The following is a 12,599-nucleotide window of genomic DNA, read 5'->3' on the forward strand; positions in this document are numbered from 1 at the left end:
ATTCGAGACCCAATGGATGGTGTTGGCGATTTTGTCGACGGCAAGAGTGTTGGTGGGATGAACAATGGCGTTGACGGGTATTGGAGAAGGCACGACCGTGACGCGTCGGGAAGGAAACACCTCGGCGGGAATTTGCGCCAGCTAAGCGAGCGAAAAGAGGAATCGATACTCTAGTACGATGATAGAGCGAAAACGTCTGACAATGATGCTTGCTAAGCCGCGTCTGTTGCAGCCTCTTGGAAGGAGGCTCACGAGTGGGCGAATTGGCCTATGGCGCGCGGCAGTGAGGCGCGAACCTGCCACGACCGCAGATGAGACACGTGCAGCTACCCCACGCCCATGCTACTGGGCCCGCATCAGCCCCCCGCCGATGCCCTTGGAGCTCACCAGACGACTCTCAACCTCAACTACCACCAACAACATGACCGCCACTATAGACTCCGAGACGCTCAAGCAGTACTTGGCCGATAGCCCGCCCACTGTCGTGCCTCTGACCATCAAGCCTCACTTCGATGCGCTCAGCGACAAGGAGAAGCTCTACGCCCACCATCTCTCAGTGTAGGACATACATATGCCTCAGCAGTATATGATACAGTAACTGACACATACCACAGAGCCTGCTTCGCCGGAACTCGCGTCGTCCTCCGCCAAGTCTCCCCCGAATCCGAGCACATTTACGACTTCATCGTCGCCCTCCACAAGCACGCCAAGGGCGACTATGCTTCCCTCGCCAAAGACACAGGTCTCTCACAAGAAGAGATTGACGCATACCTCGATTACTCAGCGCAGTTTCTAGGCAACCTAGGCAACTTCAAGTCGTTCGGAGACAGCAAGTTCGTACCCCGCCTCGATCCGCGCCAGCTGAAGGCACTCGCGACCGCCTCCAAAGACACATTGGCCATATACGAAAAGTTCAAGGACGCCATATATGCTGGCGACGATGTGGGAAAGCTGCATCTGGGCTACCCCGGTGCGGGACACATCTCAACCTACTACCCCGACAGCCCCGACATCACCAGCGAACAGATCTCCAGCGTGAGCGATTTCCTCGAAGGCAAAGGACTGCTTCCGGAGAACACAAGGATCAAGAAGGCTAAGGATGGATACGAGGTTCTTATTGCTTCAGCCTCGGATAACCCATCAGCAGAACAACGCGATCTGAAAGAAAGCGAGTGGACAATGGACGATGGCAGCAAGGTGAAGCTGGTCTTTGGTGACTACTCCAAGGAGATGGACACCATCGCGCACCACATTGAGCAGGCGAAGAAATACGCAGCCAATGACCACGAGATCAAGATGATGGAGGAATACTCCAAGAGCTTCAGGACAGGGTCACTCCAGGCCTTCAAGGAAAGCCAAAAGGCATGGGTCCAAGACAAGGGACCTCAGGTGGAATCGGACATCGGATTCATCGAGACATACCGCGACCCACACGGCATCCGTGGCGAGTGGGAAGGCTTCGTTGCCATGGTCAACAAGGAACGGACGCGAGCCTTTGGCAAGTTGGTCGAGACCGCGCCACAGTACATCCCTCTGCTACCGTGGGACAAGTCGTTCGAGAAGGACAAGTTCCTTAGCCCTGACTTCACCTCGCTCGAGGTGCTGACATTTGCGGGCAGTGGGTAAGTCAGAAAAACTTCCCACGTTGTTCTGTGACCTCATCTAACATCAACAGCATCCCTGCCGGAATCAACATCCCCAACTATGATGACATTCGGCAGAACTTCGGCTTCAAGAACGTATCGCTTGGCAACATCCTCTCTGCAAAGGCACCAAACGAGGCTGTTCCCTTCATAAAAGACAAAGACCTGGCCACGTACCAAAAGTACCGAGACCCTGCGTTCGAGGTCCAGGTCGGTCTCCACGAGCTGCTAGGCCATGGTTGTGGTAAGCTTCTCCAGGAGACGGAGCCAGGCGTCTTCAACTTCGACAAAGAGAACCCTCCAATCTCACCACTAAGCGGCCAGCCGATAAAGTCTTGGTACAAGCCAGGCCAGACTTGGGGATCAACATTCGGCACCATCGCTGCTTCCTACGAGGAGTGCCGTGCCGAATGCGTCGCCATGGCGCTCTCTTGCGAATTCCCCATCTTGCAACTGTTCGGTTTTGGTGACGGCAAGGCCGACATGAACAGTGAGGCCGGCGACGTTCTCTTCACAGCATACCTTCAGATGGCCCGCGCTGGTATCGCAGCTCTAGAGTTCTGGGATCCCAAGAGCAGGAAGTGGGGTCAAGCCCACATGCAAGCTCGCTTCTCCATCTTGCGCACATTCCTCAATGCCGGTGTCGAGTTCTGCCAGCTGGAATGGGAAAAGGACGATCTCTCCGACCTGACCATCCGCCTTGAGCGTGATCGTATTCTGGATCTAGGTCGCCCTGCCGTAAATGACTACCTCCAGAAGCTGCACATCTACAAGGCCACTGCAGACTACGCAGCTGGTAAGAGGATGTACGACGAGATCACCACTGTTGAGCCCTTCTACGAGAACATGGTCAGGCCGGCCGTGCTTAAGAAGAAGACACCCAGGAAGGTCTTCGTCCAGGCAAACACTGTCGAGAAGGACGGCAAGATCGACTTGGTTGAGTACGACGCGACCAACAAGGGCATGATCCAGAGCTGTGCGGACAGAGAGTATGTATAAATATGTCAGTCGAGCTGATTAAGGGCGTTTCCTCAAGTCTCATGACGATGACAGTCGTGGCTGGGCTTGATGCATAAGACCGGAGTATGAGTGGCTATGAGTACATGAAATACAAGTCATTTACGATGTTACAAAGACTAAATATATGAACAGTCGCAGTCAGACTTTCGATTACTCAACTCGTCGTACGAACAATCGGTAGCCATGTGGAAGTGGGTTACGGACATTTAAATCCACCTTGCAGTCTCCATCCATCGCGTCCTGTCATCTAAAACTCCGACGAGCTACGCGCGTGAATATTCTTCCGACACTTGACAGGTGCGGATACCAGCTTCCGTGCATAATAGTCGCAAAGCAAGCGAATACGCCTGACATTGCTGCTCCCGGGGCAACCTTGGATCATTTGCAGCATCACATTCTTAAAGACGGTATTACTGTTCCGTGAATCAGACATGCACAGAGGGCATGGCCAGGATACTGGCAACTCAAACACCGACATGTCTAAGACCGGGCAAAACATTGCCGAGATGTGCTTGGTGTGCTTGTAGCGCCGGCATATGCTACGCTAGCGCAGGTCTACCAAAGTGCGGAGAGACGAAACGTGCTAGCCCAGGGTCTGCCATCCGCCCTACCCGTTCCGAAGAGAACGCCGAGGTCTGCATTATTCTTCCACCGCTCAAGCGCTATCTCTATATGAAGCCAGATCAACTGACCAGCAATTAGCTCGAGGCTGATCGCGAAAAGATGAGCGACTAGGTTACGACCTAACAGCAGTGTGGTGTAGTCATTCGGTCCGACGTGGATTACACGTTCATCGACTACACGTGCGAACACCTGGGCAGACACCGTCAACACCTAAGTCGCGCGATTAGGAACGTCCGGTAACAATGGTCCCACGTCTGTTTCCAAGAACAGGATTCATCAGGGCTCGAGCGCGACAGCCGAAATGATCCAACTTCCAGAAGCAGGGCAAACATGTTCACGGTCCCTAGCACAATGATAGCATACCGGCAACAGTACCTGAAGAGAACGAGATTGCAGGGATCTGGATAGCTGTCAAACTACTCACAGTCCCTGTGGCGTTCTTGACTGCGCGCCGCTGTCATTTGGAGTGTGCGTTAGCGCCATGAGCTGGTGCTTTACCATGCCCCTATCATCACCAAGCGCTGGTCCTTCCGCGCTGCTAATGGAGGAAATCAACACTAAGGCGCAGAAACTACTCTCCTCAACATCAGAGGTATCTCGATGCCGGCATGGTTGCCGAGGATTCTTCCAGAGGGGTACTCTTCTAGCTAGCATGGCAATTGCTTTTAAAGGGCAGATGTGCCACCGGTAAAGGACTATCTACAGTATCAAGCCACTCTTTCTACTTATTAAGCCTTGGTCTTGCTTCAGGAAAGCATCATTCATTCTTCTTTCACTATGAAGCTTTCTATTCTTGCGCTCGCAGGCGCGTACACAGCCAGCGCCGCCGTTCTTGGAGAGAGGCAATCATACGGAGTCAAAGGCACACCTGAGGGCTTCGGAAGAGGTACTACGGGAGGTGGCAATGCAGCCTGTGTTGTACCTTCCTCGGTAGCCCAGCTGAAGACCTGGCTCAGCGACAGCACTGCCCGCTGTATCGTACTCGACCGAGAGTTCAACTTCAAGGGTACTGAGGGAACTACAACAGCCACCGGCTGCCGTCCCGCATCCAACAAATGCCCTGGCAACGGAGGTCAAGACGCCATCAACTCTGCCAACTGGTGTGACAACGGAAACGCTGGAGCAGGCGCTACGTCTGTCCAGGTCAAGTACGACAATGCCGGTGTAACTGCCATCAACCTAGGCTCCAACAAGTCCCTCATCGGTGTTGGCAACAAGGGTGTCATCCGTGGCAAAGGTCTCCGCATCGCCAACGGAGCACAGAACATCATCATCCAAAACATTCACATCACCGAGCTCAACCCACAGTACATCTGGGGCGGCGACGCCATCACCCTCGACAAGTCGGACCTCGTCTGGATCGGTACGTCCACTCCCTCCCATCCTAACCCCTCCCACTTCTAACAACCCCTGCAGACCACGTCAAAATCTCCCTCATCGGCCGCCAAATGTTCGTAGCCGGCTACGGCGCCTCGGGCCGTGTAACAATCAGCAACACAGAATTCGACGGCAGCACCTCCTGGTCCGCTTCCTGCGACGGCCGCCACTACTGGAGCATCCTCCTCCTCGGCGGCAGCGATCTCATCACCATGAAGGGCAACTACATCCACCACACCTCTGGCCGCAGCCCGAAGGTCGGTGGACAGGGCAACACGCTGCTCCATGCGGTAAACAACTATTTCTATAGCAACACGGGTCATGCCTTTGATATTGAAGCGGGCGGTATGGTTGTTGCCGAGGGAAACGTGTTTCAGAATGTCAACACGCCGCTGCTTAACAATAAGGGGCAGTTGTTTTCTGCGCCTTCAACGGGCGCAAACGGTGTGTGCCAGACCTATCTTGGACACACTTGCCAACTTAACTCGTTTGGAAGCAGTGGAAGTTTCAGTGGTACCCAGACGGATTTCTTGGTTAACTTCCAGGGAAAGACTGTCGCTGGTGCTTCGGCGGCGAGCTCGAATGTTGCTAACACTGCTGGTGTTGGTAAGATCTAGAGTGGGTTGGAAGTGCGTGTAAGGCTTGAGGCCTTGGCGAGTTGAAAGGCCACACATTTATCTTCTCTGTATCTATTTTACCTTTACCAATATGTACATACAATCTACAATGCAACGACCAGTTGCATCCCCATCGAACCCTCCATACTCACTCCCCTCCAAAAACCTCTCTAAAAGCCTCCAAATTCCTCATCCCCGCCGGGCCTTTAGCATAAACCGCAAAATCCACACTCTCAAACCACCCCTCAAACTCTTCCTCCCCCAACACGCCCTTCATCTCCTTTGCCACAGCCCTAGGCGGACACCCATAAGCCCCACAACCCATCGCCCCAAGTACCAACCTCCCTACACCCTCCCCCGCCGCCATCCTTAACACCAACCTAACCTTCTCCCGTACCTCCTCAACAACACTCTCCTCCTTAAACACCACCTCCCCCTCCCCCTCCGTCACAACAGCAGGAAACCGCGGCCCCGCAACCGTCATAACAGCAACCACAAACTTTTGATCCGCAGGTAACTCAACAAGCCCATTATCAAGCGTATCCCTAAACACAACGACATCGGGCGACATAACACCAGCCACACACCCCGGCCCCGTATTAGCCCACGGATACCATTCCGGCTTTAACGTCGCATACAACGTGGATGCATAACACAGAGCTTCTTCCTGCGTGGATGATAGTGTGAAGCGCCAGCCGCCACCGGGTTCGGCGTCGGAAGCTAGGTTTAAGATGCCGGGTTTGGAGGTGCTGGGGAGGGAGCGCGCGAGGGCGAGGGCGTCGCTGTTGTGGATTTTTGGAGAGGGGAGTGCGGGGTGGGATGGGTATGTGGGGAGTGTTTTTGAGAGTGGGGGCAGTTGGGATGGGATGAAGTAGCTGGTTAGGGAGCCGTTGGGGGTGGAGGTTGCGATGGAGGGGGAGCGGGTTATTGTGTCTTCGCAGATGCGGCGGCGGGTTGCTAGGTCAAGCATTTTGGGGGACTTGGTCGAGGTGTTTCCCCGGCTCATTGTTTTTGGTGTTTTCTTGATGAAGTTTTGAGATAGTCTGGGTCAAGTTTGGAAGTTGGCTTGGATCGGTAGGCAGCGACTTTGGAGTTGTGGCGGTGCAATGTGGCGCAGTCACAGGTCGGGCAGTTGAACCATCCTTCCAACCTTCCACCGGGCCTTCTCCCATGACACATTTACGAGGAAAACGAGCGAGACGGATGCGCTGTGCAGATGCCTGCTAATATCAGCCGAATGCTACTCACCGGTAGATGGGAACTGCACCGCCACTTTGAACCAACTTGACAACGTCCCACAGCCACCACGGCTATGAACATATAACTCTACTACGTCCGAACACTCGAGCCCAAAGATCTTCTCATAATCAGCAATCAGCTCGGGATATCTATATAGGCATCTCTGAAGATAACGTCAGAACCACCGCTCACTACTGAAACCCGAAGCTTCTCAAAATGTACACACAACAAACATCCAACACCCGCCCCTTCCTAAGCCTCTTCCCGCGCGAGATCCGCGACGAGATCTACACCCACCTCCTCGTCGACCTATCTCCAAAACTACAATATGCCCAGCCCAGCGACCCATCCCCTCTACCGCCCCTCAGCTCGCGCCTCCCGCCCTACCTACGCCTAAACCGCCAGATCAACCAAGAAGCTTCTGAGGTGTATCTACGCCACACCACCATCGCCGTCAACGACGTAATCAACCTGGAATCATGGATGGTCGGCATGCCATCCAGTACATGGAGCTGCATCCAGCACCTCGAGATAGGGACTGTGCGAGAGACTGCGCATGTACCCCGGTTGAGTCCTGCTTGGTATCGCGCTGGATGTGTTGTTGATGTCGTGAAGAGATGTCCTGGGCTGAAAAGTCTTACTGTGGGTGTTCCGGGGAGTATGTTTTTGAAGAAGCAGATGAAGGATGAGGAGTCTCAAGACGCGAGGACGTCGCGTTTAGTCAATGAAGCGACGTTTGGGGATATGGCGGATTTTGCGGATATGGTGGGTTCTACGGGTCTTCAGAAGTTGGAGTTGGTGTGCATCGATGGCAACGAGTACTACTACGCCGATCTCGAAGACAGCGATGTGAAGCCGAATAAGAGTCCGACTTGGACTGCTTTGAAAGACGCGGCTCAGATTTGGTCTGAGAGCTTTGTTGAGAAGAGCAAGGAGAGGGGGAGTAGTGTTGATGTGCAGGTTAAGATTGTTCCAAGCTTGGGGAGGTCATGGAGGTATGAGATGGGCTTTTATCCGGAGGGGCGTGTAACGTCCTTTCAGTATCACTGCTGGTTTGGGTAGGAGTTTGGGGTGGGCGTAGCTGGATGTCGCGTTTGAGTCCGAGGTCAAGGAATGATGATGTAGTAGAATGCGACAAGTAGTTCATTCTGGTGCTCCTCCGTATATACTAGTAAAATGACCGTCCGTATGTTCCGTTCCACCGACTTGTGCTCTCCAGAGTACGTTTGAGAGACTTCCCATGCGAAGAGTACATCGCAATGACTCTCTGAATGGTTGCAACCACTCTACCCACACCAGCAAGTGGCGGACCTGGCTTTTTGATAGAGCCCTCCTCCAGGAGAAGGCAGCCCTTCAACCCCACCAATGAGGCCTTTGCAGTTATTGTCCCTATCAGACGTCCCGTTAGTAACTAGCTTCAAGGACCTTGATCTCACATTGACCAGAGTACAAAAGAAACCCCAAATTCGTCACAAGTCGCACAGCACGATGATGACTTACCGGAAGAATCGGCATCTATAGCCTGCAAAAACTGTGCAGGTAGCGGCCTGTCCTGGAAAGTTCGGCGAACAGCCACCGTTGGCTATCAGGGGGGCTCTGTGACTTAGATGATCGGGGATACTGCCTGGTTCGTAATAGATGTAGCCGGCGTCGGAAGCGCGGGGGACGAGATGCGTAGCCTCTGTTTCGGCGGTTGGAAGGCCGCTCGCTAGGAATGGGAGAGCAACGAGGGAGAGGAGGGTAGGGAGATGCATGGCTGGTCGTTTTGCGGATAGCTTGGTAGCGAGAGGTGATGTAGAGTAAGATGGAGTGATCGGAGTGTTCGATGGTACTATGTGTAATTACAGAGAGAAGGCAATTTATATAGACAGCGAGAGAGTGCGTAAGAAGATCTCAGCGATAGATTCGCGGTGAGAGATGGCGATACCACCCCGGGGCCATGTGTGATTCCGGCGCAGTCTGGCTCGTCTGATGTGCACCAACATACAGACACGCCCTTACTTTTGTTGGAAATGGCGAAGTCGTACAGTCGTTTTATTCTACTATTGTTCTTGTAATAAAGATGGGAATATAACAAAAAGATCTCGCGCACAGTGGGTCGGTTGGTCTTCGCATAGGCCTTTTGTGTATTTACCCACAGTAGCAGACCGCAGACCAACACAATGTGCCACTCAAGAGCTGGTAGATCCGGAAACTTACATGTTTGTGTCTGGTATTTGTCGTTCCTGACCTCACTCCATGTTTATCGTGGATGAAGCATGAACAGCTGAGCTGAATGATTAAACCTACAGTGAAGGATAGCTCGTCTATGCTTGTAACTGTAGCAACATTCATCTCAACGCTTAATTCCAATAAACAAAACTTATTAAAGACATATACTATTTAAAACTGCGGAGAACCGTATGCAGGAGATACACAAGCATTGCAATAACTAGCGTGTTGCTTAGCTACGCCGTACCTGCGTTTAAACCCAAGCACATTCAACGAACAATAGTAAGAAAACCCAGCGAGCAACCGCCATTAGCGGACGACTTCCACATGGGGATCGCGCTTGCACTCCTTACTCCGGCTATACCCCGAGGTCTTCTAGACCTTGACGGGGTAGCGGGTTTGTGTGTGGACCGACAGACTGGCACCCAGTAGTACTCGTGTGGCGGCGAGAGAGTAGATACAAGCACATCCTCAATACTGCGAAGATCTTGCGAGGCCTGAAAGACGAGCCTAGATTGTAGAACAGTGATGACGAGAATCGGGGTTTGGATAGGGTGGCGTCGGTCGTCTGGATAAAGGAAGCGAGGAGCGAGGAGATTTCCGTCATGTAGTTGTGTGGCGTGGTCTGTGAACATGTGATATGCCCAGGCATACTGGAACACGATCAAGAAGTTGCTATTCTTGACACATGGTTAGCCTTCGTACTTTAGACCTGCTGCTGAAGCTCCTCGGACGTCTGAAGATCGTGTCTCTCTGCTCATGGACCTTTGCAGCCCATGCGCCATTTTCGCGTCGGAGGCAGGTAGACGAATATCATTACCAACACTTCCTGAACCTCATGAACCTCCGACGTCTCAGCATCTCCGAGAGCAACATCTCAGCCCAGCCCCAAGATATCCAAACTCCCCCACTCTCTCACCACGGGCCTAGTACCTCCGCCCCTCCTCGCCCCCTCTTCCATGTCACCTCCCAACCCAACCCTCCCACAAGCCGCAACCGCCAAACTCCCCGAAGCATGAACAAGACTCCCTACAACAGGCGCCTTCCCATCCCCAACCTCAACCACCTCATCAGCCTGTACAGCCCCCTCCCTCCTATACGGATCCCTCCAAGCCCTCACTTTCCCATCCGTCCCACCTGCCCAAACCTCATGCGAAACACCCTCAACATCATACGGGCTCTGTCCCGCATTCCACACATCAAACCCCAGTTTCTGACGAGTGAGCGCTTGTCTACCAGCACAGTATCCCAGTGTGAGCGAGAAATTGCGGACGTCGTAGATGAGAAGGACGTCTGAACTGCGTTCCGCAACGTAGAGGTATTTGCCGCAGGGACTCCATTTGAGAGATGTGACGCCGTCGCCCATGACGCTTTGGAGGTTTTCGTTGCGGAATTTGATGCCGTTTATTGTGCCTGGGAGGGAGAAATGTGTCACTTCTGTGCCGCCGATGGGGTCGTAGATGCCGATATAGCGGGTGCGGGAGCCGGCTGCTAGAATGCCATCGTGTGATGTGGAAGTGGATGGCGAGAGGGACAAAGCGGTTATGTGGCCTTTGAAGCCGCGACCTCCGCCTTTGAGTTTGTTGCGTTTGGCGGGTATGGTACGAATTGTATGGATTGGTTTGTCGGTTTCGAGGAGGTCAAAGATTGAGATTTCATCTTTCGAGCCGGCGAAGAAATGTGTGCCGGTGGTGGAGTAGGCGAGGCTGAGGGGTGCGATGACGGCTTCAGTCAGATTGTTGATGAGTTTGTAGGATGCCAGAGGGGTGGATATGTCCACCGGTCCTGAGGTCTGATTATCTTCGCTGTGCTTTTGCGAGGTAGGCCATAATGCGTTGTGCAGACTGATGTAGGCATCTCTCCGACTAATGAGCACAGTCGTACTGCTGGCATCTTGTAAGTTGAAGAGTGGGTTGACAGCAAAAGCCCAGATTGGATCGGCAGAGCAAAGAGACGCGTAGGGCGTGAGAGGCTGAGGGCTGGTCTGGGTCAGAATGTCGTTCGAGATGGGATACACGGAGAATTGACGGCTGTAGTCCGACGTAAAGACGCAGCTACCATCCGGTGAAAGTTGAGCTTCTTGTATGCAACTCGTGTACGGTTTTGCATCAAACAAGCGATCAGAGCTACCAGAGTCGCTGCCATCTTCTGATTCCAGTTCCGACTCAGAAGATGAAAGCGATGTTCTCGGAGAGGATTGGCCGTCCGAAGCATCTTTGCTGCTCTTGTCTTCCGGTTCGTCTTCCATGGACTGCTGTGGTGCCTCATCGCGGCTAGCCATCACTTTCCCCCCTTCGCCCACCTCATTCAACTCAGCACGACTCCGATCCTCATCTCTCACCTCATCTCGTTCCTTCTCTTGCGCGTCGCATCTCGAAATCCTTGTGCTAGCCAGACATCTCACATTCATAGCCGAAGCAGACATTCTTTCAACGCGCCATCTTCTTTCCGCGAATACCACTTTCGACACGAAAAACAAGGTACGGTGGCGTTAGTAACTCGTGTATTAGAAAAACATTGAAACGAGCAAGGTACTCGCCTAGTCAGGACGGAAGAAGTAGACAGTCCACTAGCTTGCGCACAGACCCTCCGTTCTTCCAACGCAATGTCTCAATCATCATCGTCATAGCCCGCCGAATTACTTTCCCACCATGCTCGACTCCTCACGCGCACAACCACCACAAGCATGGGTTGAGTCGCCATACTTGCGGTCGCTTATAGTAAGTAACCAGATCTTTCAGCTGTCAGAAGATTGCCTCCCAATTGCTCTCGCTCTGCCGATATCGGGTTAAGGCGCATCATCTACAGCTTTTATTGCCATGGCGAAGCTACTGGGCCAGATGCCGTCGAGATTCCATACGATACTGGCAATAGATGTTCATTTCTACATCCCCTCGATCATCTACATTCACCAATCCACCCACCCAAACACACAAACAAACAAATCCACACAACTAACACCCGCCCCAGGCCGGCGGCCTAGCAGGCACAACAGTAGACCTATCCCTCTACCCCCTCGACACCCTAAAAACGCGTCTCCAATCCGCCTCCGGCTTCGCAGCCAGCGGCGGCTTCAACGGCATCTACCGGGGCGTCGGCAGCGCAATCGTCGGATCCGCGCCCGGCGCCGCCCTCTTCTTCATAACCTACGACACGATAAAACGCACCTTCGCCCAGAGCCAAAGTCTAACTACGACCACCGTACGTTATAACGCAGAAGGGAAACCGTACAAAGAAGATGCGAGGGACAGTGGGACAGAGGCACTCGTGCATATGGCAGCCGCGAGTGCGGGGGAGGTTGCTGCGTGTGCGGTTAGGGTGCCTACGGAAGTAATAAAACAACGCGCCCAAGCATCCCAACACCCCTCCTCCCTCTCCGCGCTCACTTTCATCCTCCGGCAGCGCCACACCCACGGTCTCGCACACGTCTGGATGGAACTCTACCGGGGTTGGTCAATAACCATAATCCGCGAAGTGCCCTTCACGGTAATCCAATTCCCGCTCTGGGAGGCGCTGAAGAAATGGCGGATGAGCCGGACAGGGCGGAGCGAAGTAACGGGTTTGGAGGGGGGTTTGCTGGGGAGTGTGGCGGGGGCTGTGGCGGCGGGGGTGACGACGCCGTTGGATGTGCTTAAGACGAGGATGATGCTTGCGAGGGAGAAACAGCCTATGATGCAGATGTTGGCGTCGATCATGAGGGAGAGTGGGCCGAGGGCGTTCTTCGCGGGGATGGGACCGCGGGTGGGTTGGATTAGTGTTGGGGGAGCGATTTTCTTGGGGAGTTATCAGTGGGCGAGTAATGCGTTGGGGGGTGTGGTTGAGGAGTGAGGCGTGAATGGTATGGTTGATCATGCTGATGTTTTTGTAG

At 53.5% G+C, this 12,599-nt stretch overlaps 4 protein-coding genes across 4 annotated transcripts; 3 read left to right on the top strand and 1 right to left on the bottom strand.

The window, feature by feature from the left end:
• Positions 1-421: 421 nt before the first annotated feature.
• J4E90_006183 (uncharacterized protein) lies at positions 422-2,642 on the top strand (the record flags this gene model as incomplete). Its single annotated transcript, XM_051435732.1, has 3 exons — positions 422-558; positions 615-1,622; positions 1,676-2,642. 3 exons carry the CDS (start codon positions 422-424, stop codon positions 2,640-2,642), a joined length of 2,112 nt encoding a protein of 703 aa, XP_051290590.1.
• A 1,422-nt stretch (positions 2,643-4,064) lies between these two features.
• J4E90_006184 (uncharacterized protein) lies at positions 4,065-5,281 on the top strand (the record flags this gene model as incomplete). The annotated part of the gene is made up of 2 exons (XM_051435733.1): positions 4,065-4,650; positions 4,704-5,281. The coding sequence occupies 2 exons, from the start codon at positions 4,065-4,067 to the stop codon at positions 5,279-5,281; spliced, it is 1,164 nt and encodes a 387-aa protein (XP_051290591.1).
• Positions 5,282-9,608: 4,327 nt separating this feature from the next.
• Positions 9,609-10,979, bottom strand: J4E90_006185 (uncharacterized protein; the record flags this gene model as incomplete). The annotated part of the gene is made up of 1 exon (XM_051435734.1): positions 9,609-10,979. The coding sequence occupies one exon, from the start codon at positions 10,977-10,979 to the stop codon at positions 9,609-9,611; it is 1,371 nt and encodes a 456-aa protein (XP_051290592.1).
• Positions 10,980-11,382: 403 nt separating this feature from the next.
• On the top strand, positions 11,383-12,559 carry J4E90_006186 (uncharacterized protein; the record flags this gene model as incomplete). The annotated part of the gene is made up of 2 exons (XM_051435735.1): positions 11,383-11,451; positions 11,702-12,559. 2 exons carry the CDS (start codon positions 11,383-11,385, stop codon positions 12,557-12,559), a joined length of 927 nt encoding a protein of 308 aa, XP_051290593.1.
• Positions 12,560-12,599: the final 40 nt, after the last annotated feature.

The sequence above is a fragment of the Alternaria incomplexa genome (genome assembly GCF_024043165.1).
Source record: "Alternaria incomplexa strain BMP 0042 chromosome Unknown scaffold_8, whole genome shotgun sequence".
In the NCBI taxonomy this organism is placed as follows: domain Eukaryota; kingdom Fungi; phylum Ascomycota; class Dothideomycetes; order Pleosporales; family Pleosporaceae; genus Alternaria; species Alternaria incomplexa.